Source organism: Lindgomyces ingoldianus (genome assembly GCF_010093535.1).
Source record: "Lindgomyces ingoldianus strain ATCC 200398 unplaced genomic scaffold BDR25scaffold_30, whole genome shotgun sequence".
NCBI lineage: Eukaryota > Fungi > Ascomycota > Dothideomycetes > Pleosporales > Lindgomycetaceae > Lindgomyces > Lindgomyces ingoldianus.
The window spans coordinates 583394-606769 of record NW_022985191.1 but is presented as its reverse complement, the minus strand read 5'-3'; the positions used below and the strand labels follow the sequence as shown (position 1 = coordinate 606769).

Sequence of the window (23376 nt, the reverse complement as noted above, 5' to 3'; positions counted from 1 at the left end):
ACGCAGACTAATTCCTCTTTAAACACTCCTAGTTACTATATGCCTACTTTTAACTTAACTATAATATAATAGCCTTAATTAACTTACTAATAAATAAGGATATTATTAACCTAGATTAATTTATAGCGTTTTTATAAGTAACTTATAGAGACTTAAACAAAGAGTTAACAGCCCTAAGTTGCCTAAACACTTTATAATAAAAAAAAAAAAGCTTTACTTTACACTTTACTAAGTTCTGCTAACTTGCATCTAATATAGGCCTAAATAAGATAGGTCTAATTATAGCCTTACATAACTCCCTTTTAACTAAACTGCAACGTGCTATAGTAGGAGAACCCCTTTTAAACAACTTTAACGCGTATGCAAACCTAATTACTACCTACAATAATAACATAAGGTTCCTCTCTATATAAGCCCTAATACGCCCCTAAACTAGCGCAGTTATAAATAAGGACCCTAACATAATAAAAATTAATTTAAATTATGCTCTAGTTAGTTCTAAAAAGTATAAAAATTATAAAAAAAAAAGTTAATGCTTTAAGTGTAGTAAGCATAGTTATATCTCCTAAAACTGCTCTATTCTTCTTCCTTAAGTCTATATAAGTAGCGCTGCTAGCACTTATTAAAGATTTTTACTATTTTAATTTTATTTCTATAAAGGCTTTAACTTGTATTTAAGCTCTAATCCCCCTTACTACTCTTAACATAGCTGCAGCCATAGCAGTAGAAGCCTACAAAAAGGCTTGTCCTAGGGCTAAGTTGCCCCCTAGGACTAATTTAACACTAGATCTCTACTAACTTATAGGCTAAGTCCCCTACTAATAACTAGAAGTACTAAGTTAATATTTTTATATATTTATAATAAAAAACTATATTAGCTTTAATATAAGCTCTTATTAACTTAGAAGCAAACAGCATAGGTTACATTAATAAAGAACTAGCGCGTAAACTAAATCTTTAATTAACACTACTTACCTAAATAATTTACCTAACTAGATTTAATAAAAAACAACTTAAAAAAAGTTTTATCTTTTGTACTATAACTATTATAATTACCTACTAACACTATAAGGAGCAGATTAAGCTCTATGTAACAAACATAAGATGTTATAACCTAATTCTAGAACAACTATAGCTGTATTAGCACAAGGTTGCCTTTAATTACTAAGAGTAAGTTTTAAACTTTAACTTTTTTTAATGCTAAGATATATGCTTATGCTTACACTTAAACAACACCTAAATAGCACTTAATATAGAAGGTTTCTAAACCTACTTTTTAATAACTTAGAGAAGAACTACTTAAGTAAGGCTAATAAGCTAGGCCTTTTACTAAAATAAGCTACATAAAATAATTTAACAACTGCTTAAACTTAAAAAAAAAAAAGCCTTTAAGAAACTTTTACCTACTTAATTTAGACATAAACTAGGACTTAAACAGCAGATAGACATCTGCTATATAGAACCTACTCTATTTATAACTCTAGCTTAACAACTAGATTATAAAATCTACGCAGTTATAATTTCTAATATAGACTAAGCTTTAGCTCCCTAAAAACACACTAACCTAAAAATAATAGTCTCTTAAGACTACTATAACTTATTACATGTTTTTTTTAAGACAAGTTTAATAAGCTTTTAATATAACATCTATATAATTACTAGATAACTTTTAAGCCTAGCAAATAACCTAGTTATAAGCTACTATATAAGATGTTGCTAAATAAATTAAAAGTGCTTTAAAAATACTTTAACAAGAACTTAAAGAAAAAGTTTATTTAAGCTAGCTTCTTACTAGTAGCATTACTTATACTATTTATAAAGAAACCTAGAGGTAGGCTTTAATTCTATGTTAACTACTAAGAACTAAACACTGTTACTATTAAAAACTAATACTTAATTTCTTTTTTACAGGAAACTCTAAGCTAACTAAGTAAAGCAAAGTATTTTATAAAGTTAGATATTATTGCTGCCTTTAATAAGCTAAGAATAGTAAAGGGTAATAAGTAGCTAATAGCGTTTTAGACCTAATATAAACTATTTAAGTACCTAGTAATGCCCTTTAGCTTAGCTAACACGCCTAGTACTTTTTAACATTTTATAAACAACTTACTTTAACCCTACCTAGACATGTTCTACACTGCGTATATTAATAATATTCTAATCTACAGTGATAGCCTTTTAAAGCACAAACAGCATGTACGCCTAGTGCTAAAGGCTATAGAAAAAGTAGGTCTGCAACTTAATATAGACAAATGCAAGTTTTACTAATTAAAGGTTATGTATTTAGGATATGTAATCTCTACAGATAGCATCTAAATAGACCCTATTAAGGTTTAGACTGTGCTAGATTAGTAATACCTAAAGAATATAAAGGATGTTTAAGCTTTTATAAAATTTACTAACTTCTACTAATAATTTATTAATAACTTTTTACAGCTAGTAAGCCTTATAATTACACTTACTAAGAAAGAGGTTTAATTTAACTTTAACTTAAATTACTAATAGTTCTTTAACTAGCTAAAGAAAGCCTTTACTAAAGCCTTAATACTCTACTACTTTAACTCTAAACTACTAATACTTGTAGAAGCTAATGCCTTAGACTACATAGTAGTAGGAGTTCTTTTCTAGACTAAGCTAGACAGGACTATTAAGCTTATTACATACTTTTTAAAAAGAATAAGTTCTGTAGAAAGCAATTATAAAATTTATAATAAAGAATTACTTACTATAGTACACTACTTTAAATAATAGCAACCTAAACTAAAAGGTGCAGCGCATTTAATACAGGTTCTATCTAACTATAAGAACTTATAGTACTTTATAACTATAAAATAACTTAGCTACTAATAAGCCTATTAGTTTAAATACCTGTTCTATTTTAATTTTAAGATTACTTATTATCCTAGTTAAGACAGAGGGAAACTAGATGCCTTTATAAGGTGATCCTAAAATATTCTTACTTAAAAAAAAGTGTAAAAAGCTTAACACTAAACTCTACTCTAACTTAAGCTATTTTTAGACCTTAACCTAAATAAAATAGATTAAATAATTAATTAGATTATTACTAATAAGTATCTAAATAATAAATTTATCTAAGAAACTTTAGACCTACTTTAAAACAGCGCTAGTTAGTTAAAGAAGGTAACACTAGCTAACTATAAAAACTAAAATAGTAAGCTATATTACTATAACTAACTTATAATCTTTAATTTTAATAAACTAAGAATTAAACTACTCTAAATTATACACAACTTGCCTATTAGAGGACACCTAGGCAGAGGAAAGACTCTTAACCTACTATAGAGAGAGTACTACTAGCCCCGCATGTTCTATACTGTATGCTAATACATATTATGTTGCTATACTTGCTGTAAAGTAAAGGCCTCTTAAGAAAAGTATAATAGCCTACTTAAACTACTTCTAATCCTTAAACAAGCTTAAAAAGACATATTAATTAATTTTATTATAAACCTACTTCTATCTAAAGAGTATATAAATATTATAGTAGTTATTAATTACTTAACTAAGTATTAACACTTAATACTATGTTCCTTTATAACTGCCTCTAATATAGCCTAGTTATTCTACTAATATGTATAAGTTTACTATAGCCTGCCTAACACAATTATATTAGACAGAGGTACACAGTTTGTCTTAGCCTTCTAGGACAAACTCTATAAATAGCTCTAAATTATTCTCTATTTATCTACAGCTTTTTACCTAGAGACTAACAGCTAGACTAAAAACATAAACACTGTAATAAAATAAGTCCTATAAGTGTACATAAACTACTAGTAAGATAACTAGGTAAAATAGTTAGCTACAGCATAGTTTAAAGCTAATAACATAACATCTAAATTAACATAAGTATCCCTGTTCTTAGTAAACTATAGATACTACCCCTAAATAAGATTTAAACTACTTATAAATACCTCCTAACTAACTTATTAATCTGTATAAGTAATAAACATAAATAGACTTATTAATAAAATCTAAAATATATTTAAATATATTTATAAAAAGCTTACATAGGCTTAAGCTTTTTAACAAGAGTACGTAAACTAATCCTAAACCTCTACCCCTGCGTATGCAGCTAGCAAGAAGGTCTAGCTAGACACTAGAAATATCTAAATAAACTAATAATTAAAGAAACTTAATTAGAAGAACTTTAGCCCCTTTATAGTAGCCTATATAGTCTTATTGTACACTTACTAATTAATCCTACCTAACAGCATAAAGATACACCTTATGTTCTACGTATTATTGCTGCGCTAAGTAGCCTCTAAATCTAACTATCTACCTAAACAGCTAAACCTGCTACTTAAACTTATTATTATAAATAATAAACTAGAATATGTTATAAAAGACATTAAATAGATCTAGTTTAATAAAAAAAAACATATCTATAAATACTTTATAAAATAAACTAGATATAATAAACTGTTATAAGAACTTGCAGAAGCTTTGTAAAAGAACTCTACAGTAACCTAATTCTACACCTAATACCTATCTAAACTAAACCTGTACTCTAATAAAGACAACCTAATGCTAGAACTACTAATGTAAAGGATTCCCTTCCTAATAAGGGGGGGGGTACTGTTACAGTATCCTCTCTAGATCCTAGACATAACTATATTAGACGCGTACTAGAGTATTATTAGTGCATGTCTAACATAAACATAACATAACATAGACATAAACTTAAGTATAAACTGCCTTAACACTAACTAAACCTAAAATAGGCTTAATTTATACTTAAAGCGCTTAGACTTTTAAGCTAAGTATTTAATTACTAATTTCCTTTTAAACCTTCCTGTTCCTTACACAACGTCTTGTACCTACTATAATACCTCACGTAGTAATTAAACTAGACCTCTGTGAAGCTCTATAACCTTACTTGTGCACAATTGTAACAAATAGACTTTATAACAGGACTACTACTATCCTACAAACCTAGCACTAAAAGGCTCTGCAACATAATTATAGTAGTAGTTAATAAAACTATAAAGTTTATTTTTATATAAGTAATAGAAAAAAGCATAACAGCAAAAGAATTTATATTTAAAATAAAAAAGAATCTTTTTATAACTTATAAATGCCTATAGATTATTATCTTAGATAAAGATAAACTCTTTACTAGCAAGTATTAGACAACTATAGTCTAACACCTTAAGATAACTTACAAACTCTCTACAGCCTACTACCCCTAGATAGATAGACAAACAGAATAAATAAACATAGAAATAGAAAAGTATCTATAAAAATACATCTTATATAAATAAATAGATTAGCCTAAATAGTTGCTAATAGCCTAATTAGCTATTAACACTATATAATTTACCTTAACTAAAATAACTTTATATAAAGTAAATTTTAGCTACCTTTATAAATATAAGCTTTTTAGAACCTAACTAATAGATCTACTAGAGGCCTTAAGCTAAACAACATAACTATTAAAAATACACTAGAAATTAGGTAAAAAAGCTTAGCTTATAGTTAAAGCTATAAAAGCATTAGCAAATTAACACTAATAAATAGCACTAAAAATACATCTCTATAATTATATATATTTAGACACTATAAACCTTAAAAACCTTTAACTAGCACAGAAGCTAGCTAAGAAATAAATAAGGCTTTATAAAGTTATCTAAACCTGCCTTAAAGCATGTAAGCTTAAATTACTAAAGGACATAAAAATCTTTTTATAGTTCTATATTTCTAAATTAGAACTAGCACCTAAGAACATCCTATTAGCAACTTAAAAATAAGATAAAAAGGAACTTAAATATAAAGTTAAAAAGATTTTAAATAAAAAAAGAAATTATTACTTAATAAAGTAGGTAGAATACCTAACCTGTAAAAACACCTAAGAGCCTGTTATAAACCTATAGAATGCCTAGAAAGCGCTATAGAAGTATTACTTGCGCCTTTTAAGTTAAACTAACTAGGCAAAAGTTCTCTAAACTAAAAAACACTATTATTAGATAAAACTACAGCAGCATTAAGTAGCTATAATGTAGGAAGCTTACAACCCTTTAATATAGGCTAAGAGGAAGGAAGACCTACTACTTCTGCCTTAAGCGCTTTAAGCTTATTTAGAGATAAAAAGTCTTTTTCTAAATACTTTACCTTTTAATTTTTTAATACTTTTAATTATTTCTAAACTTATTCCTGCTAAACTATAAAGGACTAAAGACGCCTTAAGAATTTAGTCTACTTTTATATTTTTCTTTTCTTTTTCTTTATCTTCTTCTTTGCTGCTGCCTCTAGTTCCCTGTGTAACTTCTTCTCTTTACACTCTAAACAATTCTAGGCTGCATTAGAAATAAAAGTGTTATAATAACTACTTTTCTACACACACTCTACGCACTTGTCTAATAATAAGAACATTATGTAAGATAAACTATGCAACTAGCAGAAACTATAAAGACGCATTTTTGTGTAATAATAAAAATTAAGATAAGTAACAGTATAAAAGTAATAAGTAATAGCAAAAATATAAGAAACCTAATAAGGCATAGTTAAAATAGATAGACATAAGACTAGCTTTTAAAAAGAGACACACACTAGCTAAAAAAAAAACCTAACACTTATAATAAGAAAAATATAATAGTAAGAATGCTAACTAGAAAAAAGGCCTATGTGTTATAGCTAATAAAAAGACTGTAATAACTTAGCTTGCTATTATATATAGCCCTAAGCATAGTAGATAGAAGACAGTTAACTCTATAATTAGCAGACCTTATAACTAAACAGAAAAGGAATAGCGCTATCTTATAGATAAATGCTTAGCAGAATGCACTGTCTAATAGGGACTAGAGCATTGTAGGCAATACAGGCGTTGCAGGCAGTTGCAGGCAGTGCATGCAATGCATACAATGCATGCAAACATATATAAACCTTATGTATATAGTCTTAATCTTAACTATAGTTTAAAGGTTGTAATTAATGTTTAGTTTATTCTTTATAATAGACTAAGAAGCTTAAATCTTTTCTAAAGAGGATTAAGCTGCCTTATATATCTTATAACATATATACCTCTAACCCTTGTTTACCTAACTAGTAACGCCTAGCTACTTATACAGCTATAGGGACAAACTACAGCCTGCCTTCTAAACCCTAACTATCCTTTACTCTGCTTAACAGACTGTACACCTGATCCAGCTAAGTTCTCACCCCCTTCTCCACTAACGTTATATAGGCCGTTGTACTCCGGAAATTACCATTTCCCCGGAGTAAGGATTGTAACAATAGTGTACAGACATAAGGTTTTTAAGCTAGCGTATAATTATATTTACTATGTTAACAAGTAAGACTTTCTAAGCATCTATACGTGTATTAGACCTATACTATTTATAGAGTAGATAATTAAGAGCAGCTTTTAAGCTATAAGTTTAGTCCTATACTGTCCTAATTACGTCTTGTTGTTGCTTACTGTTGTCTATACGCTGTCTCTACTAGCGCAAGAAGCTCACAGTAAAACGCGCTAAACTGTAGAGACGCTTTATATAGTTGCTTAGCTGCAGCAGTAGGCTTAACTTATTTATAACTGCCTTAGTTATTAATTATAGAGCTTTACTAGCTAGGCAATAGCTTAGCTTGTTAAAAGATGTTAGATAGTAATGCACTTAGTAATAATCTTTATAAAGGAGAACACTAAGCTATGTTAGGCTAACTATTATTAAAAGTAGAAAAGGCAACAGCGACAGCAGTATATTGCTACAGGAGGGACTCTCACAGGCTAGGAAGGTCAGAGGCTGGCTGCAGAGGCTGATAGGGTGGTCGAGGTAGATGCGCAGGCTCAGGCATCTCAGAGCTATCGCCGAGCACCACTAACCTGCTTAAAATGCCACGTGCAAGGCTATAACAGGACTTAATGTAGAAGCAATTAGGAATCTTTTGTATATATATCTATATAGGTTTAATTCAGTTGCTGTTCAGTTATCTGTCAGAAAGGTGCTCTGGTTTTGGTGGGGCTGGCGGATGACTGATTTTGGCGGATGAGTGATAAAACACGTTAGCTTAGGTGTCGCTTACGTAAGCCACATTCAACTAGAAAGTCTTGCCTTCCTATGGCCGAAATAAAAGCAAAAGACGGTGCCTAACCTCCCCGCTCCGGAAACATTGCGAAAGCTACGATCACCGACGAAGCTGTAATGACCTTAACGGACTTAGGAGAATCAGACCCCCACAAGGTTCCCGAGGGAGGACACGCTAGGTCTGTGTGGCCTGCATATTCAACGTTAATAGCTTCACGTGGGGTGTCGCAGCCAGCTACGGCGTCTACTTTACCTTCTACACCGTGAACGATAGCTTTCCAGAGACCATTTCGTTAAATTATGCCTTCATCGGCGGCTACAGTTTCGGAGTGTCGATGTCGGCTGCTTCACCTGCAGTCTACCTTCGAAAAACGTTTGGGACGTATATTTCCATGTGCACTAGGTTTGCATTGCAAACTGGTGACTTCATTGCGGCTTCCTCCGGAGAGACTTTCCGGGGACCGTATCTTACCTAGAGTGGGTACTGGCAAATTCTTATGCGACTTACCGTAAGGATCTCTCCGCCCCTTCGAAGGTTATTAAAACGCTCGATACGGGTGGGTCTTACAGCATGTTGGAATATGATCGGTCCGACTTGGATGAATTTTACCTACCAAATCACTTGATATAATAGGGAGAGTGTTGGGAGTAGACTAATCTTGTGCTGAAAAACACACCCGTATGTTCTATTGTGTGTGTTAAAATGCAGCCTCGACAAAGTTGAGATGGACTCACAATATGCTGACAATTGCAGACCATCAGCCCTTTATGTGTCGAAGTTGCCGGTTTGGCGGAGGTGCCCTCGATGTTTGCATTGGCGTTTGGGACAGTCATACTGCCAACCACATGTGATTTCCACTATATTGACTATTATCACCACTAACCGCGTTGAAGTCTTAGAAGTTATCGCTTTGAAGATACGATAATCCTAACAGGCCCGGCCATACTTTATCCTCAGATACTCACTAGTTATCTTATTGCAAGTGGAATCATGCTTGCGCTCTGGATCGCTTAGCGCAAGGAGGAAAAGGTCACGCTAGCCATGTTCAATGAGTATAACATATTGGCCCCTCTACTGGAACTTTAGCACTGACACTTTAATGGGTTGAGCTTGTTGCTGTAATGAGGGAGGGTGCTGAAAGGATGCCAATACTTTTATCAACTAGGCCCTCGACCTAATAATCCTCAATTTAGCAGGCTAAAGGGCGATGTCTCATATTATGGCCGTCTGTGCTGGGAAGACTGCAGGAGAGTCTGACAAAGCTGAAATCGCTCGGCTCGTATATCGTGCTCTTCGAGTTTGTGGCCATGCCTCCAAGGTAAAATTATGTCGTTCGTAGATCTGTCACCAGCTCATGCGAGCCTTTCCTGGTCAATTTGAATCTGTGCTGAAACGCAAACGAATCAAGACAGCCGACGAAACGGGCCAAAGTGCTTTCCGCTTTGATTTGATGACGATCCGCATTCCCCGATGCCCAATCAACCAGTTTGGGCTGCTCAGTCATTGACCCTCCTTACCACGCAGTCATTCGATTTCGTGTATGACGCTTTGGAAAGTAGGGTGAAGAGTCATACTGCGCTATGTTGTTTCCACGGCGTTGAAGGGTGGCTGCGAGAATGCAAGAGGGATTGCACGTACGATGAAGGTGTGACTCCTCATCTGGAGTGAACAGATTAGCGCCACAGAGGCGGGCTCCGGACTTAAGCGAATAAGCGAGCTGCCCCACTACGTGCTGTAAAACTCATCGCTCCCCCAAGTGTCTGAGCCCTCTCTGCTCACCGAGACCCTCACTATATCCTCAAGCCAGAACAGGGCTTTAAATAGAGTCCTCTCCCACCTGCCACTGGCCTCAACAGCCAGAGCACCCTCCACACCCAACAACGTCCCACCACGAACTCTGAAGCCTCCGAGCGGGGTACGAGAAACCTCCACACCACCAAATTTGCGCACGTAGAGAAAGCATCCACCAACCGCTAAAATGGTCAAGTAAGTATACATCCTACTTCTCCTCGCGTAAGAGCCGCCGAAAGGCTCGGCTCGGTACTGTTCTTTACGAATAAGGGATAATGCTAACGGGCTGCCCGCAGCTTCACGGTCGAGGAGGTATGTAACACGCCAATAGAAGACGACGGTAGCAAAGGCATGGGACTGACTACTTGAACAGATCCGTGAGCTCATGGACAGCGCGGCCAACATCCGCAACATGTCCGTGATTGCTCATGGTGAGTCGCTCCTGCTTGACGAGCCCCGCACCTGCATCGCACCACTAACCCGCCTCCTCCACAGTCGACCACGGAAAGTCCACTCTGACCGATTCCCTCGTGCAGCGTGCCGGCATCATTTCTGCGGCGAAAGCTGGAGAAGCTAGGTTTACGGACACGCGGGCCGACGAACAGGAGCGCGGTGTGACGATCAAGTCCACTGCAATCTCCCTGTATGCCACCCTAAGTGACCCGGAGGATATGAAGGATATCCCAGTTAAGGTGGAGAAGAATGACTTCTTAATCAACTTGATTGACTCCCCTGGACACGTTGACTTCTCGTCCGAAGTTACTGCCGCTCTCCGTGTCACCGACGGTGCGCTCGTGGTCGTCGACACTGTAGAAGGTGTCTGCGTGCAGACCGAGACTGTGCTTCGCCAGGCTCTCGGTGAGCGCATCAAGCCCGTCGTCATTATTAACAAGGTCGACCGTGCACTCCTTGAGCTCCAGGTCAGCAAGGAAGATCTCTACCAGAACTTCTCTCGTGTCATCGAGTCCGTCAATGTCGTCATCGCCACCTACTACGACAAGGCCCTCGGTGATGTCCAGGTATATCCAGATAGGGGAACCATTGCTTTCGGCTCTGGTCTCCACGGCTGGGCCTTCACAGTCCGTCAATTCGCTTCGCGATATGCCAAGAAGTTCGGTGTGGACAAGAACAAGATGATGGAGCGTCTCTGGGTAAGCATCTACTGAAACCAAAGTCCTTTCTTTTACTGTCTGACGATTCTATAGGGCGACAACTACTTCAATCCTAAGACTAAGAAGTGGACTAAGACTGGCACGCACGAGGGCAAGCCGCTCGAGCGTGCTTTCAACCAGTTCATCCTCGATCCCATCTTCAGGATCTTCAGTGCTGTCATGAACTTCAAGACCGAGGAGATCCCAACTCTCCTTGAGAAGCTTGGGATCAAGCTCACCAATGACGAGAAGGATCTTGAGGGTAAGGCTCTCCTGAAGGTCGTTATGAGGAAGTTCCTCCCTGCTGCCGACGCTCTTCTCGAGATGATGATTCTCCACCTCCCATCCCCGGTCACTGCCCAGAGGTATCGAATGGAGACCCTTTACGAGGGCCCTCACGATGACGTTAACGCTATTGGTATTCGTGATTGCGATCCCAAGGGACCCCTGATGTTGTATGTCTCAAAGATGGTGCCGACCTCGGATAAGGGTCGATTCTATGCATTCGGTCGTGTCTTCTCTGGTACCGTCCGCTCCGGCCTCAAGGTCCGCATTCAGGGCCCGAATTACACCCCAGGAAAGAAGGAAGATTTGTTCATCAAGGCCGTTCAGCGTACTATTCTCATGATGGGTCGATTCGTCGAGCCCATCGAAGATGTGCCCGCTGGAAATATTCTTGGATTGGTTGGAATTGACCAGTTCTTGCTCAAGTCCGGTACGCTTACTACGGATGAGACTGCACACAACTTGAAGGTCATGAGATTCTCTGTCTCCCCTGTCGTCCGGCGATCCGTCGAAGTCAAGAACGCCCAAGATCTTCCTAAGCTCGTCGAAGGCCTCAAGCGCCTCTCCAAGTCTGACCCATGCGTCTTGACGTACATTTCGGACTCTGGCGAGCACGTTGTCGCTGGTGCCGGAGAATTGCACTTGGAGATCTGCCTAAAGGACTTGGAAGAGGACCATGCCGGTGTTCCTCTCCGTGTCTCTGACCCTGTAGTGCAATACCGCGAGACGGTTGCCGGCAAGTCGAGCATCACTGCCCTGTCCAAGTCTCCCAACAAACACAACCGTCTGTATGTTATCGCCGAGCCTTTGGACGAGGAAGTTTCACAGGCGATCGAGTCTGGCAAGATTGGCCCTAGGGACGATTTCAAGGCTCGTGCCCGTATTCTGGCCGACGAGCACGGCTGGGACGTTACCGATGCCCGTAAGATTTGGTGCTTCGGTCCAGACACTACGGGTGCCAATTTGTTAGTGGACCAGACTAAGGCCGTTCAGTACCTGAACGAAATCAAGGACTCCGTTGTCTCCGGTTTCCAGTGGGCGACTAAAGAGGGTCCCGTTGCTGAGGAGCCAATGCGGTCAGTCCGCTTCAACATTATGGATGTCACCCTACACGCCGATGCGATCCACCGCGGTGGCGGTCAAATTATCCCTACTGCCCGTCGTGTGTTGTATGCTGCTGCTCTCCTTGCTGATCCTAGTCTGCAAGAGCCAGTCTACCTTGTCGAGATCCAGGTGCCAGAGCAAGCTATGGGTGGTATCTATGGTGTACTCACCCGAAGGAGAGGCCATGTATTCGAGGAGAACCAGCGTGTCGGAACTCCGCTGTTCAACGTCAAGGCTTACCTCCCTGTCAACGAGTCCTTCGGTTTCACCGCTGATTTGCGATCAAATACCGCTGGTCAGGCCTTCCCACAGATGGTCTTCGACCACTGGCAGATCCTCCAAGGTGGCTCGCCACTGGACAGCTCAACGCTGCCTGGCAAGATCGTCCAGACGATGCGGAAGAGGAAAGGTATCAAGGTTGAGGTTCCGGGCGTTGACAACGTAAGTAAATCCCGATTCGGTCCATATGGAGCTTTCTCTAACTTGAAATTTAGTATTACGACAAGCTATAGAAGGAAACTATCGAAAATTGTAGATTTTCCTTTACTCCAGACCTTGGTGCGCACGGTAGTGTTGGGCCTGCTTGTGATCGCTGGTCGCTGTATACCACGAAAAGTCCCAATTATGGAGCTACCAGAGCAATGAAATGACGATCCGGGCAGCGTGGCTCTCAAGGTCGGCCCTTGGTATGGCTCAAGAGATGGCTAATGATCTTTTTCCTTTGCATGTTCTTTGTGTGACGTAGTTTTTATGGTGGTAGAAATAAGAACGACATTGCACAAGCAATCTATGAAGTACGTGATCAAAAGGGAGTGAGCGTGCTGAGTGTTAGCACCTGATGTATACCATTATAGAAGGACGCTTTGGGATAGAAATTTGCCGTGGTTTGGCGTTCTCAGCGAGAGGTTTAACATATATTCTCCCGCAGCTACGTTTCGCTTTTATGTGGTTGGGTGTTATCGTGGAGGACGGGCGAATTTCGGGTGAGAATGTCGCGCTAATTTAGTCACGTGACTGTGGCGGTTACTTCACGCGACGACAAGTCGGGCCCATGATCGTCATTTTGAAATGCGCCCGCATCCCTGTTCCTCCATCCTCTCACATTCACCATCCAGTCCACCATCTGCGCCCTAATGGTCTGGTTGCGCTCCGAAACCTTCATGAGCGGCCCCCGCCAGGCCTGCCGTTGACTTCGAGCTGCGTCTTCAGGCCTTCACGGAATCCTGCGAGAACAATACCAATCCACCCAAATCGATTCTGGTTAGAAAGGAAAAGATGCTCGTCGACGACACTGATAAGACTGCCTTGAAGCAGTGGGTCACTCTCAAATTAACCGAAATGTAAGTCTTTCCAAGTTGAGCATTTATTTGCGACTTCTGGCTAACTAGACCTCAACTCACAGTTCGGAAGCAGACCCTGAAGTGCTGGCGGACTATGTGATTGCGTTGCTCACTGCAGACGAATCGGAACATTTTGTCAAGGAGCAATGTTTGGAGGCCTTGCCAGACTTCCTTCCTGAGCGTATGTCAATAGGTAGCTAATCGAGTTGCAAACACTAATGCAGTTAGATGCCGTTGGTCCCTTTGTGAACGACATTTTTGACGCAGTCAAGACGAGGTCGTATCTTCCTGCCGAAGGCCGCGATGAACAAATAGTGCAATCTATACCCCCCCTCCTTGAAGCTTCGACGCCCTCCGCCGATTCCGCGGCTACACTCTCTGCAGAACCCACACCTTTCAACCCTCCCACCGGGCCCTCAGCGAAGGCATCTAGGCCGGTGCTCTCCGCAAAAGCCCCATCATTCAACCCCCCAACTGGGCCTTCAGCAGGCGCAAACCGGCAACAACGCCTGCCGGGCCTGGGTAGTGCTCCAGAGAACGACAGAGCAGAGAAGTCAAGGAAGCGAAGCTATAATGATCGCGCGGGGAGTGAGGCTCGAAATGGCCTGGATGCTCACTACAAACGCGGCGTTGATGGAGACAGGCCGATTAAGCAGGTCGCTCGCCGAGGAGGTCGAAACAGTCGCGGTGGCTTCGTAGCTCAAGAGGGGAACAGGAGTGGGACACATGGGACTGGGCCTGTGCCAAACCCCATGTCTGCTATGTCGAATCTTTCAACCTTGCCAAACTTGACAAGCGTATTTCCACCTTTTGATCCTACAGATCCAATGTCATTCCTCGCGATGTCAGCGTTGGGACTTGGCATACCCGGCATGAGTCCACCAATACCTCTGACTGGGTTGCCTCCGGCATTTTCCGCTCTTAAACAATTCAGTCCCAATAATACGTTTATCCCAACAAGCTTGAAGGAGAGATGTCAGGACTATGACACGAAGGGGTTTTGCGTCCGTGGAAGCGCCTGTCCTTATGAACATGGAGGAGAAGTTCTGATCGCTGATGGTACACACAATTTTCTTACCCCCACTTTCTCGCCTCAACGGCCGAGCACTTCTTTCAACTCCCAGCCCCTCCTGTTCCTCGCTAACGACGCCCCACCAGAGTACGACCCAAATCAAGCTTCGCTTGCTATCAAATCTACAGAAGGCGTTAATGGAAGTCAAAAGGGCAATCAAGGTTCAGGTCGTGGGGAATTCGGAGTTCGTGGACGCCCAACTGGCCGTCGTGCTCGCGCGCCCTTTTCTCAGCCTGGCCCTACTAAAGACCGTTCGAATACGACCGTAGTTGTTGAGCAAATTCCGGAAGACAAGTTCAGCGAAGATGCTGTTCGAAGCTTCTTCTCACACTTCGGCAGGATTGTGAACATAGAGATGCACGCATACAAACGTCTTGCGATTGTCAAGTTCGGTGATCATTTTGCAGCCCGGCGCGCTTATGACAGTCCCAAGGCGATATTTGATAATCGCTTTGTCAAAGTGTATTGGTACAACCCTGAATCAATTCCTGCTCCCCAAGCCAACAGTATAGGAAATTGTACTGCCAAACCTAGCTCCCCACTTGCAGCCCCACAGGAATCATACACGCAAGACGAGGAGATGGTGGATTTGGCAGAGATAGAGAAGCGTCAGGCTGAATTACAAAAGGCGCACGAGGAGCGAGTAAGGAAGCAGCAAGAAGCAGAAGCTCAATGTCAAGAGGTGGAAAAGCAACTCAAGATCAAGAACGAGGAAACAATGAAGCTGCGGAGAGAGCTTGCAGCATTGACGGGCTCAGAGTTGAAGTCAACCGAGTCCGATTTTGTAGAGAAACTCTCATTACTGCAACAGGAGGCTCATACCTTTGGGATTGATACGGACAAGTGTCAACCTTCACCATCTGGGCGGGGCCGAGGAGGATATCGCGGCAGGGCCACCTACTATTCTACACGAGGACGTGGTTACCGTACTTTCAGGGGTGGATCTGTGGCCCGAGGAGGATTCACTGGCTCTGCGTTTGCCAACGCTCGTTGTGGTGTGAAGAGGCTCGACAACCGGCCGAAGAAGGTTGCTGTCACTGGAGTCGAAGCTGGTTCGGAGAAAGATGAAGCTTTCCGCCAGTATCTGCTGGTATGCATGCATCTAGATGCAGAGATTTGATTGTCGCTAACCTTTTGGGCTTAGAACAATTATGAGTACGAGAGCATCGAGCAAGATGCTGAGCGCAAGAACACACTCGTCATTGTTTTCAGAGAGCGCTATGTCGCGGAAGCTGTAAGTTATGCCCCACCGACGAAAGCGGCGTTCTAACGGCCCTCTGAGTTCATCGACAATGCGCGAAGGAATGAGGAAGTTGGCAAGGTTGAGCTCTCCTGGGTGCACAATGGCCGCCCAGGCCCAACCCCAGCTCCGGCGGCATCGGCTGCTCCACTACCCAAGGCGGAGGTGGCGTCAGCACAGCGGGAGCATGAAGTGGATAGGAAGATGGACGAGCATGTGGAGAGCATTGAGCATGCGGACACGGCCACCGACACCAATGGACATGTCAATGGAGGGGACGCTGATTACGACGTCGCCGACGATGAGGATGGCTGGATTGAAAGTTGATGGGATTCTGCAGATGCATTAACGATGGTGGCGACGAGCGTCTTTTGCGTCTTTTCCGTTTCCGTAACAGCATAGCGACAGCGAGGCCGTCAATACGGATGGGATCTGGTGTGCGCACGCAAGTGGATACCCAGGTAGCGTCAAGCCGACTGGCTGCGAAAGAGCTTCTGCTGGACGAATGCCAGCTTGTTTTACTATGCATGGAATTACAGCCTTTCTCAACAGGAATTAGAATAGTCTGGTGGTGATTTGGCTGAATAATGGTGAAATGCGAAATGGCACCACCCGGCAGTCCTGCGGAAGAGTTAAAGCCGAGGGACTTACCAGGGACGGCTAGCGCAAGCGGCTAGCGCAAGCAGCTAGCGCGTCATTGAGCGACCGCGCAAGGGCCACAGGAACAATACCTAAAGGCGGTGGGACCCGTTGATTGCTGGCGAAACTCGTCAACAGACTTCAATTGACATCCCATACGTTTTCTTGTGTCGTGTCCGTCCTCCCTGGTGCTGCCATCGCTCTCACCCTCTCCCCACCTCCTTTACTGTGCGCTCTTCGTCATGGTCGTCAACGGGAGCTTCGTGTCGCCCACGGCGGATGCCAAAGTGGCCCACCGCATCGCCCAATTGGACGCCAATGGCATTATCTCGACGCTCCTCCACGGCGTCAACGGGTGGACCATCGCCCTGACCTGCTTCCTGATGCTCGTAGCCTACGATCAATGTCAGTCCTGATGTTGCAAGTGCCCCCGCGCACATTACTAACCGGGCTCCAGTCAAATACATCTACAACAAGGGGTCCATCGTAGGCCCGGCCTGGAAAGCTCCCTTCACTGGCCCCTTCCTGGATTCGGTCAATCCGCAGTTTACCAAGTACTATGCTAAATGGATCTCGGCCCCTTTGAGCTGTGTCTCCGTCTTCCACAAGTATGCTTGCTCCCCCCCTTTGTCGATTTTTCCTTCTTTTTATTTCGTCTCGGCAAAAATGTCTTGTCGGCACGACGAGGCCGTATTGCGTGCGCTAACGCCTCTCCAGGTTTGTCGTCATTGCCTCGACCCGCGACATGGCCCGCAAAGTCTTCAACTCGCCCGGCTTTGTCAAGCCCTGCGTCGTCGATGCCGCCTTCAAGCTCCTGCGCCCTAACAACTGGGTCTTCCTCGACGGCAAAGCCCATGTTGACTATCGCAAGGGTCTGAACGGCCTGTTCACTCGGCAAGCCCTTGAGCAGTATCTCCCCGGCCAAGAAGAAGTCTACAACGCCTACTTCAAGAAGTTCCTGCGCATCTCCCAGGAGGAGAACAAGGGCAAGGCTGTCCCGTTCATGCCCGAGTTCCGCGAACTGATGTGCGCCGTGAGCTGCCGAACCTTTGTGGGCCACTACATCTCGGACCATGCCATCAAGAAAATTTCGGATGACTTCTACCTCGTCACTGCCGCGCTCGAACTGGTCAACTTTCCCATTATTCTTCCCTACTCCAAGAGCTGGTATGGCAAGAAGGCCGCCGACATGATTTTGGAAGAATTCGCCAAGTGTGCTGCAAAGAGCAAGGTTCGTATGGCTGCTGGAGGCGAGAAGGACTGCATTCTTGACTTCTGGGTCTCGTCCATGATCGAATCTGAGAAGTATCGCAACAAGATTGCTTCAGGCGTGAAAGTCGACGACAGTGAGAAGCCGTCTATGCTCATTCGTGACTTTACCGATTTCGAGATTTCCATGACGTTGCTCACATTCCTTTTCGCCAGCCAAGACGCCACTTCTTCTGCTGCTACGTGGTTATTCCAGATCATGGCCGACCGACCCGAGTTCTTGGACCGTGTGCGCGAGGAGAACTTGGCAATTAGAAACGGGGACAGGCATGCACCAGTGACGCTGGATCAGCTCGAGAAGCTGCCCTGGACGCGCGCCATTGTCAAAGAGGTCCTACGATACCGCCCACCCGTGATCATGGTCCCCTACATCGCTAAGAAGGACTTCCCCATTACCGACACCTATACTGCCCCGAAGGGCTCCATGGTTATCCCCACTACGTATCTTGCGCTCCACGATAGCGAAGCCTACCCGAATCCCGAGACGTACGATCCTGAGCGATGGATCACAGGCGATGCTGACAAGCAGGTCAAGAACTGGCTTGTGTTTGGTACCGGACCTCACTATTGCCTTGGCCAGACGTATGCTCAACTGAACCTCATGCTGATGATGGGAAAGGCTAGCATGCTGCTGGACTGGAAGCACCAAATCACAGACAAGAGTGAGGAGATTAAGGTGTTTGCTACGATTTTTCCCATGGTAAGCTGCTCTTGAGATCCAGGTGGCTAAGACGAACTGACATGTCGTAGGATGACTGCCTTTTGACCTTCTCCGAGAGGCCCTCCTGAGTCAGAAAACAAGCGATTTCCCATTGCTATGTGCGTTGTGCATCAGCAGGGCATGCTTTCTCTTCTTTTTGCATGGGAATCCGTAGCGACGGAGTTTGCTTCAATTCTTCTTGGACGGCCCGGTACCCTAGTCAGGTCCACCGCATTCTTGACTTCTTATACCTAATGAATTTTGCCAAGTTTTGGTCCTCAAAAGCGATCAGGCGGCTTATGATGTAGTGAGGATTAGGGGCTATGGATACCTGTGTGGTTTAGCATAATAGTGCCTGGTGATAGTGGAGAGGCAAGGCATGGTGTACATAGATAGATGGTTTGGATGAGCCTTTAAAAGAGAGAGATAGTAATGGTAGTTCTGGAATGAAGGCGAATTGTCGACTGACAGAGAGCATGTGATGGCTGTGCCGCTGACGTTGAAACCCTCGGCCCCAAGAGCAGGGCCAAGCTCGGAAGCTTTGACCAGCAGAGTTTCCAGGACTCAAGCCACTAATTAATTTGATTGCTTCACTTGGACTCTCTCATCCCGCAACCAGCAGCAATCAGTCGTCCACACGAGGCGCCTGGACGCAGCACATCGATACATGGCTCCCACCACCGATGATGCAGCGGCACCCCGGGGCCCGCACCCTTCGTACATTGAGGTTGCGGCGCCTTACCTCTTCGACCACACGATCCAATTGCGGCTCTCATCACTGGGGATGACCGAAGCAAAAGAAGACGCTGTGCGTCTGCAGGGCGTATCCTGGATCGACAATGTCCGCCGCTCCCTCCAACTGCCCGTTAAGACGTTTAACACGGCCGTGGTGTACTACCATAAGTTTCGGCTGCTGCATGCCGACCACGAATACAGTTGGGTGGATGCGGCGGCCGCGGCGCTGTTCACGGCGTGCAAGATTGAGGATACTCTGAAGAAGAGTAGGGAGATTCTGTGTGCGAGCTGGAATCTGAAGGTGCCGGCTGGGGATGCGTTGAGTCCTGATGATCCCGTAAGCCTCTATGGACCCCCCTCCCTTTGCTTATTCAGGAGAGAGAAAAGCTGAAAGGGCATTCTAGCGATTCGAGAATCATTCCAAAACCATCATCGGCCTGGAGCGGCTCATGCTGGAATCGGCGGGCTTCGACTTCCGAAACCGGTATCCGCAGAAGCTGCTCGTGAAGCTGGCGAAAGAATGTGGGCTAGAGAGGGATCAGGCTGGCAAGACGGCTTTCAATATGAGCCTGGATCTGTACCGCACATTCGCACCGCTGAAGCAAACGACGTCGACCATGGCAATTGCGTGCGTCGAGTTGGCGGCCCGGTTGTGGGAGATGGATCTCACCAGCATCGTGGGTCACAAGGGCATTAATTTGGAGAAATGGGGGACCAGCAGGGCCGAAGTTATGGGTATTGCCCCCATCCCCTCCCCTCCCCTTTACCACCTTTCTGTGCACTGAACTCGCCACCAGAGACTCTCCTCGACCTTCTAGATCTCTACACCCACCACCGCCCCTCTACCTCCATCGGCCCCCTATATGCTCTCGAGACCTTCATCAACATCCGCATCACGCTAAACCAGGAAGCCAAGAGTGCCAACCTCCCACGTTACACCGGAACCTCCTCGTCTCCCAAATCCCCACTCGCAAACGCCACCAACGGCACCAGACCGCGCAACGGCATCGCGCCCACCAGTCCGCCCACCCCGCTGACGCCCGGCACAATTTCCCCTGGCCAACCGACAGCGCCAACGTCGGCCATTGGGGTACGGGGTCAAAGTGGCACAGTGCGGTTTATGCTGGATGCAGCACGCGCGAAGAACGAACGCATTGAAGTGGAGAAGTATCATAAGGTTGAGGTGGAAGAGTATGAAGTCGAAGTGGCAGTGGAACCGGATCGGAGACAACGCGTGCGTTGAGTATTGACATGCCCACGCCCATGCCCATGCCTATCCCCGATTCGTTTGGAGTTTGCAATTCAGCTGGCTTTTTGGCGGGGCTCTTACTAAGTCCGGCCTGTTGTCTCTTAGGTAAAGACTACTCCTAGCAGCGACATTAGCAGTACCGAAGACATCAAGATCAAGGGAGCAGCAGCAGCACGAGGGAGGGGAAGCAAACCCAAATTTAAGCCTGCAGGTGCGGGTGCGGGGACTGGCTCGGGCAGAGCTGGTAGGCAAAATACCTTCAACACCCCTCCCCCTCCCCCTGAAGATCCACATCCTCACTCCAACCCCACAAGATTGCACCGTGGACGTGGGAAATGCGGCGGAAGCGACCGAGGCCGAGGGAGAGGGAAAGGGAGAGAGAAAGGTGATTGTTGGCGAAACGAACACCACCATCACCACCACCACCCTCCAGATTAAATGCTACGATGATTCAGTATGCTAATGCGGTGTTCTCTAGGGATACTAGAGCCCTCAGATAGCGATTCTAGTGTGTTAAGAGTCTGAAAGGGTGGGAGCGGGCTGGATAGGGTGGCAGAATGAGGCAGGGATTTTGCATAGAAACCTGCACCCTTATACCAATACACGGAATTCCAGCAAGCGTTTTAACTGACAATGCGCGCACTAATAATTTCCCCTGCAGTATGAGAACATGTAGTTGCATGTGCAGCTGCTTTGAAGTGTAATTCTTTTGATTAAGAGTAGTGCAGCTCAAGGCCAACTATCACTGTCACCTCATGTGGTATCTATGAAAAGCCGTGAACGCCATTCCATGAACTATGCCACCCAGTATTCAACTGCCCAGGAAATTGGAATGTTAGAAGCACTAGATGCGAGAGCTGGTAGGTTTAAGCATCCTCGGCAATCGCGATCTTACTCTTCTTGGGAGAATCATCACAGTCTGAATCATCTGCCTTGCGCTTAGTGTTCCTGTCACGGGTGTCCTTGCCATGGTGCTTGTCCCTGTCATGGCGGCCGTGTCGGTCTTTGCCGTGGTACCTCTCTGACTTCTGGAACTTGTCCCGTCGGCTGTTCCAGTCGTCTCGGTCACGAGAGCCGCTCCTGTCACGGTCGCGAGAACCGCTCCCATCACGGCCACGGCGACGCCCCTCGTAGGGGGATCGCGAACGAGATCGAGATTCGTTGCGACGACGGTTGTCACGACGGTTGTCACGACGGTTGTCACGCCGGTTGTCACGCCGGTGATGGTCGCGTCGAGAGTCCGGATGTCCACGGTGTCCGCGCCCACTAGGGCCTCCACGAGAACGATATCCTTTGGAACGTGTGTTGTCGTTGCCCCCCATCCAGCTTGGAGTGATACCCTTTTCCTTGCACTTCTTGAGGCTGTAGTCCTGTTTGCTCATGATAACAAGGTCGCGGCCCTTCCATTTTGGCTTCGGGTCAAGCTTGAGGAACGACTGCTGACTCTCCTCACTGTCGAACTCGACGAAGACACTACCCTTCCAGTCCTTCGTTAGTTGGTCCCGGCGTTTGCGCACCACACGAGCGCCATAGGGTCTGAAGAAATTCTCCAGCTCAATCTGGCCTACCGTGTGCTCGTCACCGAAGCCTTTGGCGTAGATGCTGCTGCTCATTGAATTCTGGGAGCTGCTGAAGAGACGGTCGAAGAGCTCGCGCAGTTCGCGCTCTGTGGGTTCGCTGTCCTTGTCTTCGTCGTAGCCAGGGATCGTGAGGGGTTCTTTGCGCTTGACGGCCTCGTTGCCAATAACACCATCGTCAACCACGACGAGCTGCTCGCTGTCTTTGAGAGCGGCAACAATGGCACTGTACGGCTGGAAGTGCTTCATGCGCTTGAAGTTGTGGAGATGCTTGATGGGGACGGGTACATTGCGCGGGCCCTGCGTCTTGTGGAACAGATGCTTGTCGGTGGACAGGTTCTGGTTGGAGAAGTAGAACTCGACCTGGCAGCGATTAGAAGGGCGAAGCACATGCGAAGGGGGGGGAAGTAAGGGAGGGCATACCTGCTGACGGATGGCATCCGGGTCATTGGACTCGGGAAGATTGTCAAACTCGGTGTTCCTGTGCAGAGTGTCAACAGAGGGGAAGGGGGAGACATTTGGGCTAGGGAGAGGCCATACTTGGCGTTCCGATCGTTGAAGCCCTTAGACGATCGACCGCCGTTGCGCTCGTAGCTGCGGCCACTCTTCTTGTCGGCATAGCTCTCCTTCTCGTCCGCAGTGCCGTTTTTTTCACCAGCGAGAGGCTCGTCCTTCTCAGGAGCAGAGGCCTTAGCGGCGGCATCAGCAGCGGAGGAGGAGTCGTTATTCTCGTCTGGAGCGTCACTGTTGTCCGCGCCAGGCTCTGAGAGCTTTTGGCCGAGCGACTCGTTTGAGTCAGCGGTAGGGATTTTGACAGCTTCAGCGGCGACCTTCTCAGCGTGAGGGGTGATGCTGCTGGTAGCAGCGTCAGGAGTAGCCATTGCTTTCGTTCTATCGTGATTGCGCTGGCAACGAAGTCTGGAGAAAATGTCAGAGCAAGAAACCTCACTACAGCAAGCTAAGGCAAGTGGTGTTGCTGTTTGGACAATCCCAGCGGGGCAGCTGCAAGAGAGCGAGAAATTCTGCCAATAAGCGGCTCGTGGCCCGTGTGCAGTGTGGCTGCCTCGGAGAAACAGGCGCCGATGCTCCGGGGGCTCAAATCTCTGAGCCTAGCAAGCCCTCCCATCACCACAGTCCAAACATTTACTCCACAACCAATTGCCACCCCCCCCCCCCCCCCCCCC

General features: G+C 44.9%; 6 protein-coding genes across 6 annotated transcripts; 5 read left to right on the top strand and 1 right to left on the bottom strand.

Moving 5' to 3' along the window:
- Positions 1–8156: 8156 nt before the first annotated feature.
- On the top strand, positions 8157–8515 carry BDR25DRAFT_317058 (uncharacterized protein; the record flags this gene model as incomplete). The annotated part of the gene is made up of 2 exons (XM_033691645.1): positions 8157–8218; positions 8251–8515. 2 exons carry the CDS (start codon positions 8157–8159, stop codon positions 8513–8515), a joined length of 327 nt encoding a protein of 108 aa, XP_033544147.1.
- A 1291-nt stretch (positions 8516–9806) lies between these two features.
- On the top strand, positions 9807–13144 carry BDR25DRAFT_267444 (P-loop containing nucleoside triphosphate hydrolase protein). Its single transcript, XM_033687046.1, has 6 exons — positions 9807–10026; positions 10128–10143; positions 10205–10262; positions 10327–10982; positions 11037–12812; positions 12866–13144. The coding sequence occupies exons 1-6, from the start codon at positions 10019–10021 to the stop codon at positions 12881–12883; spliced, it is 2532 nt and encodes an 843-aa protein (XP_033544146.1). The 5' UTR covers positions 9807–10018; the 3' UTR covers positions 12884–13144.
- A 307-nt stretch (positions 13145–13451) lies between these two features.
- BDR25DRAFT_267440 (uncharacterized protein) lies at positions 13452–16550 on the top strand. The gene is made up of 6 exons (XM_033687045.1): positions 13452–13711; positions 13774–13892; positions 13940–14770; positions 14870–15873; positions 15928–16017; positions 16066–16550. The coding sequence occupies exons 1-6, from the start codon at positions 13647–13649 to the stop codon at positions 16348–16350; spliced, it is 2394 nt and encodes a 797-aa protein (XP_033544145.1). The 5' UTR covers positions 13452–13646; the 3' UTR covers positions 16351–16550.
- A 245-nt stretch (positions 16551–16795) lies between these two features.
- Positions 16796–19083, top strand: BDR25DRAFT_267436 (cytochrome P450 61). Its single transcript, XM_033687044.1, has 4 exons — positions 16796–17067; positions 17120–17270; positions 17380–18631; positions 18682–19083. Exons 1-4 carry the CDS (start codon positions 16905–16907, stop codon positions 18718–18720), a joined length of 1605 nt encoding a protein of 534 aa, XP_033544144.1. The 5' UTR covers positions 16796–16904; the 3' UTR covers positions 18721–19083.
- A 215-nt stretch (positions 19084–19298) lies between these two features.
- Positions 19299–20609, top strand: BDR25DRAFT_234990 (cyclin-like protein; the record flags this gene model as incomplete). Its single annotated transcript, XM_033685495.1, has 3 exons — positions 19299–19703; positions 19771–20101; positions 20164–20609. 3 exons carry the CDS (start codon positions 19299–19301, stop codon positions 20607–20609), a joined length of 1182 nt encoding a protein of 393 aa, XP_033544143.1.
- Positions 20610–21349: 740 nt separating this feature from the next.
- On the bottom strand, positions 21350–23160 carry BDR25DRAFT_292405 (uncharacterized protein). Its single transcript, XM_033688657.1, has 3 exons — positions 22733–23160; positions 22616–22673; positions 21350–22555 (listed from the first exon to the last, which is right to left on the bottom strand). Exons 1-3 carry the CDS (start codon positions 23071–23073, stop codon positions 21482–21484), a joined length of 1473 nt encoding a protein of 490 aa, XP_033544142.1. The 5' UTR covers positions 23074–23160; the 3' UTR covers positions 21350–21481.
- Positions 23161–23376: the final 216 nt, after the last annotated feature.

Bases quoted from the DNA above. Each gene is read 5' to 3' on its own strand.
- BDR25DRAFT_267436 (XM_033687044.1), top strand. From the start codon at position 16,905: ATGGTCGTCAACGGGAGCTTCGTGTCGCCCACGGCGGATGCCAAAGTG. The intron at 17,068-17,119 runs GTCAGTCCTGAT...ACCGGGCTCCAG, and splicing joins GCTCGTAGCCTACGATCAAT to TCAAATACATCTACAACAAG. The intron at 18,632-18,681 runs GTAAGCTGCTCT...GACATGTCGTAG, and splicing joins TTGCTACGATTTTTCCCATG to GATGACTGCCTTTTGACCTT.
- BDR25DRAFT_292405 (XM_033688657.1), bottom strand. From the start codon at position 23,073: ATGGCTACTCCTGACGCTGCTACCAGCAGCATCACCCCTCACGCTGAG. The intron at 22,674-22,732 runs GTATGGCCTCTC...CACTCTGCACAG, and splicing joins TTCAACGATCGGAACGCCAA to GAACACCGAGTTTGACAATC. The intron at 22,556-22,615 runs GTATGCCCTCCC...AATCGCTGCCAG, and splicing joins CGGATGCCATCCGTCAGCAG to GTCGAGTTCTACTTCTCCAA.
- BDR25DRAFT_267444 (XM_033687046.1), top strand. The intron at 10,263-10,326 runs GTGAGTCGCTCC...CCTCCTCCACAG, and splicing joins CATGTCCGTGATTGCTCATG to TCGACCACGGAAAGTCCACT. The intron at 10,983-11,036 runs GTAAGCATCTAC...ACGATTCTATAG, and splicing joins AGATGATGGAGCGTCTCTGG to GGCGACAACTACTTCAATCC.
- BDR25DRAFT_267440 (XM_033687045.1), top strand. From the start codon at position 13,647: ATGCTCGTCGACGACACTGATAAGACTGCCTTGAAGCAGTGGGTCACT. The intron at 13,893-13,939 runs GTATGTCAATAG...TAATGCAGTTAG, and splicing joins GCCAGACTTCCTTCCTGAGC to ATGCCGTTGGTCCCTTTGTG. The intron at 14,771-14,869 runs GTACACACAATT...ACGCCCCACCAG, and splicing joins AGAAGTTCTGATCGCTGATG to AGTACGACCCAAATCAAGCT.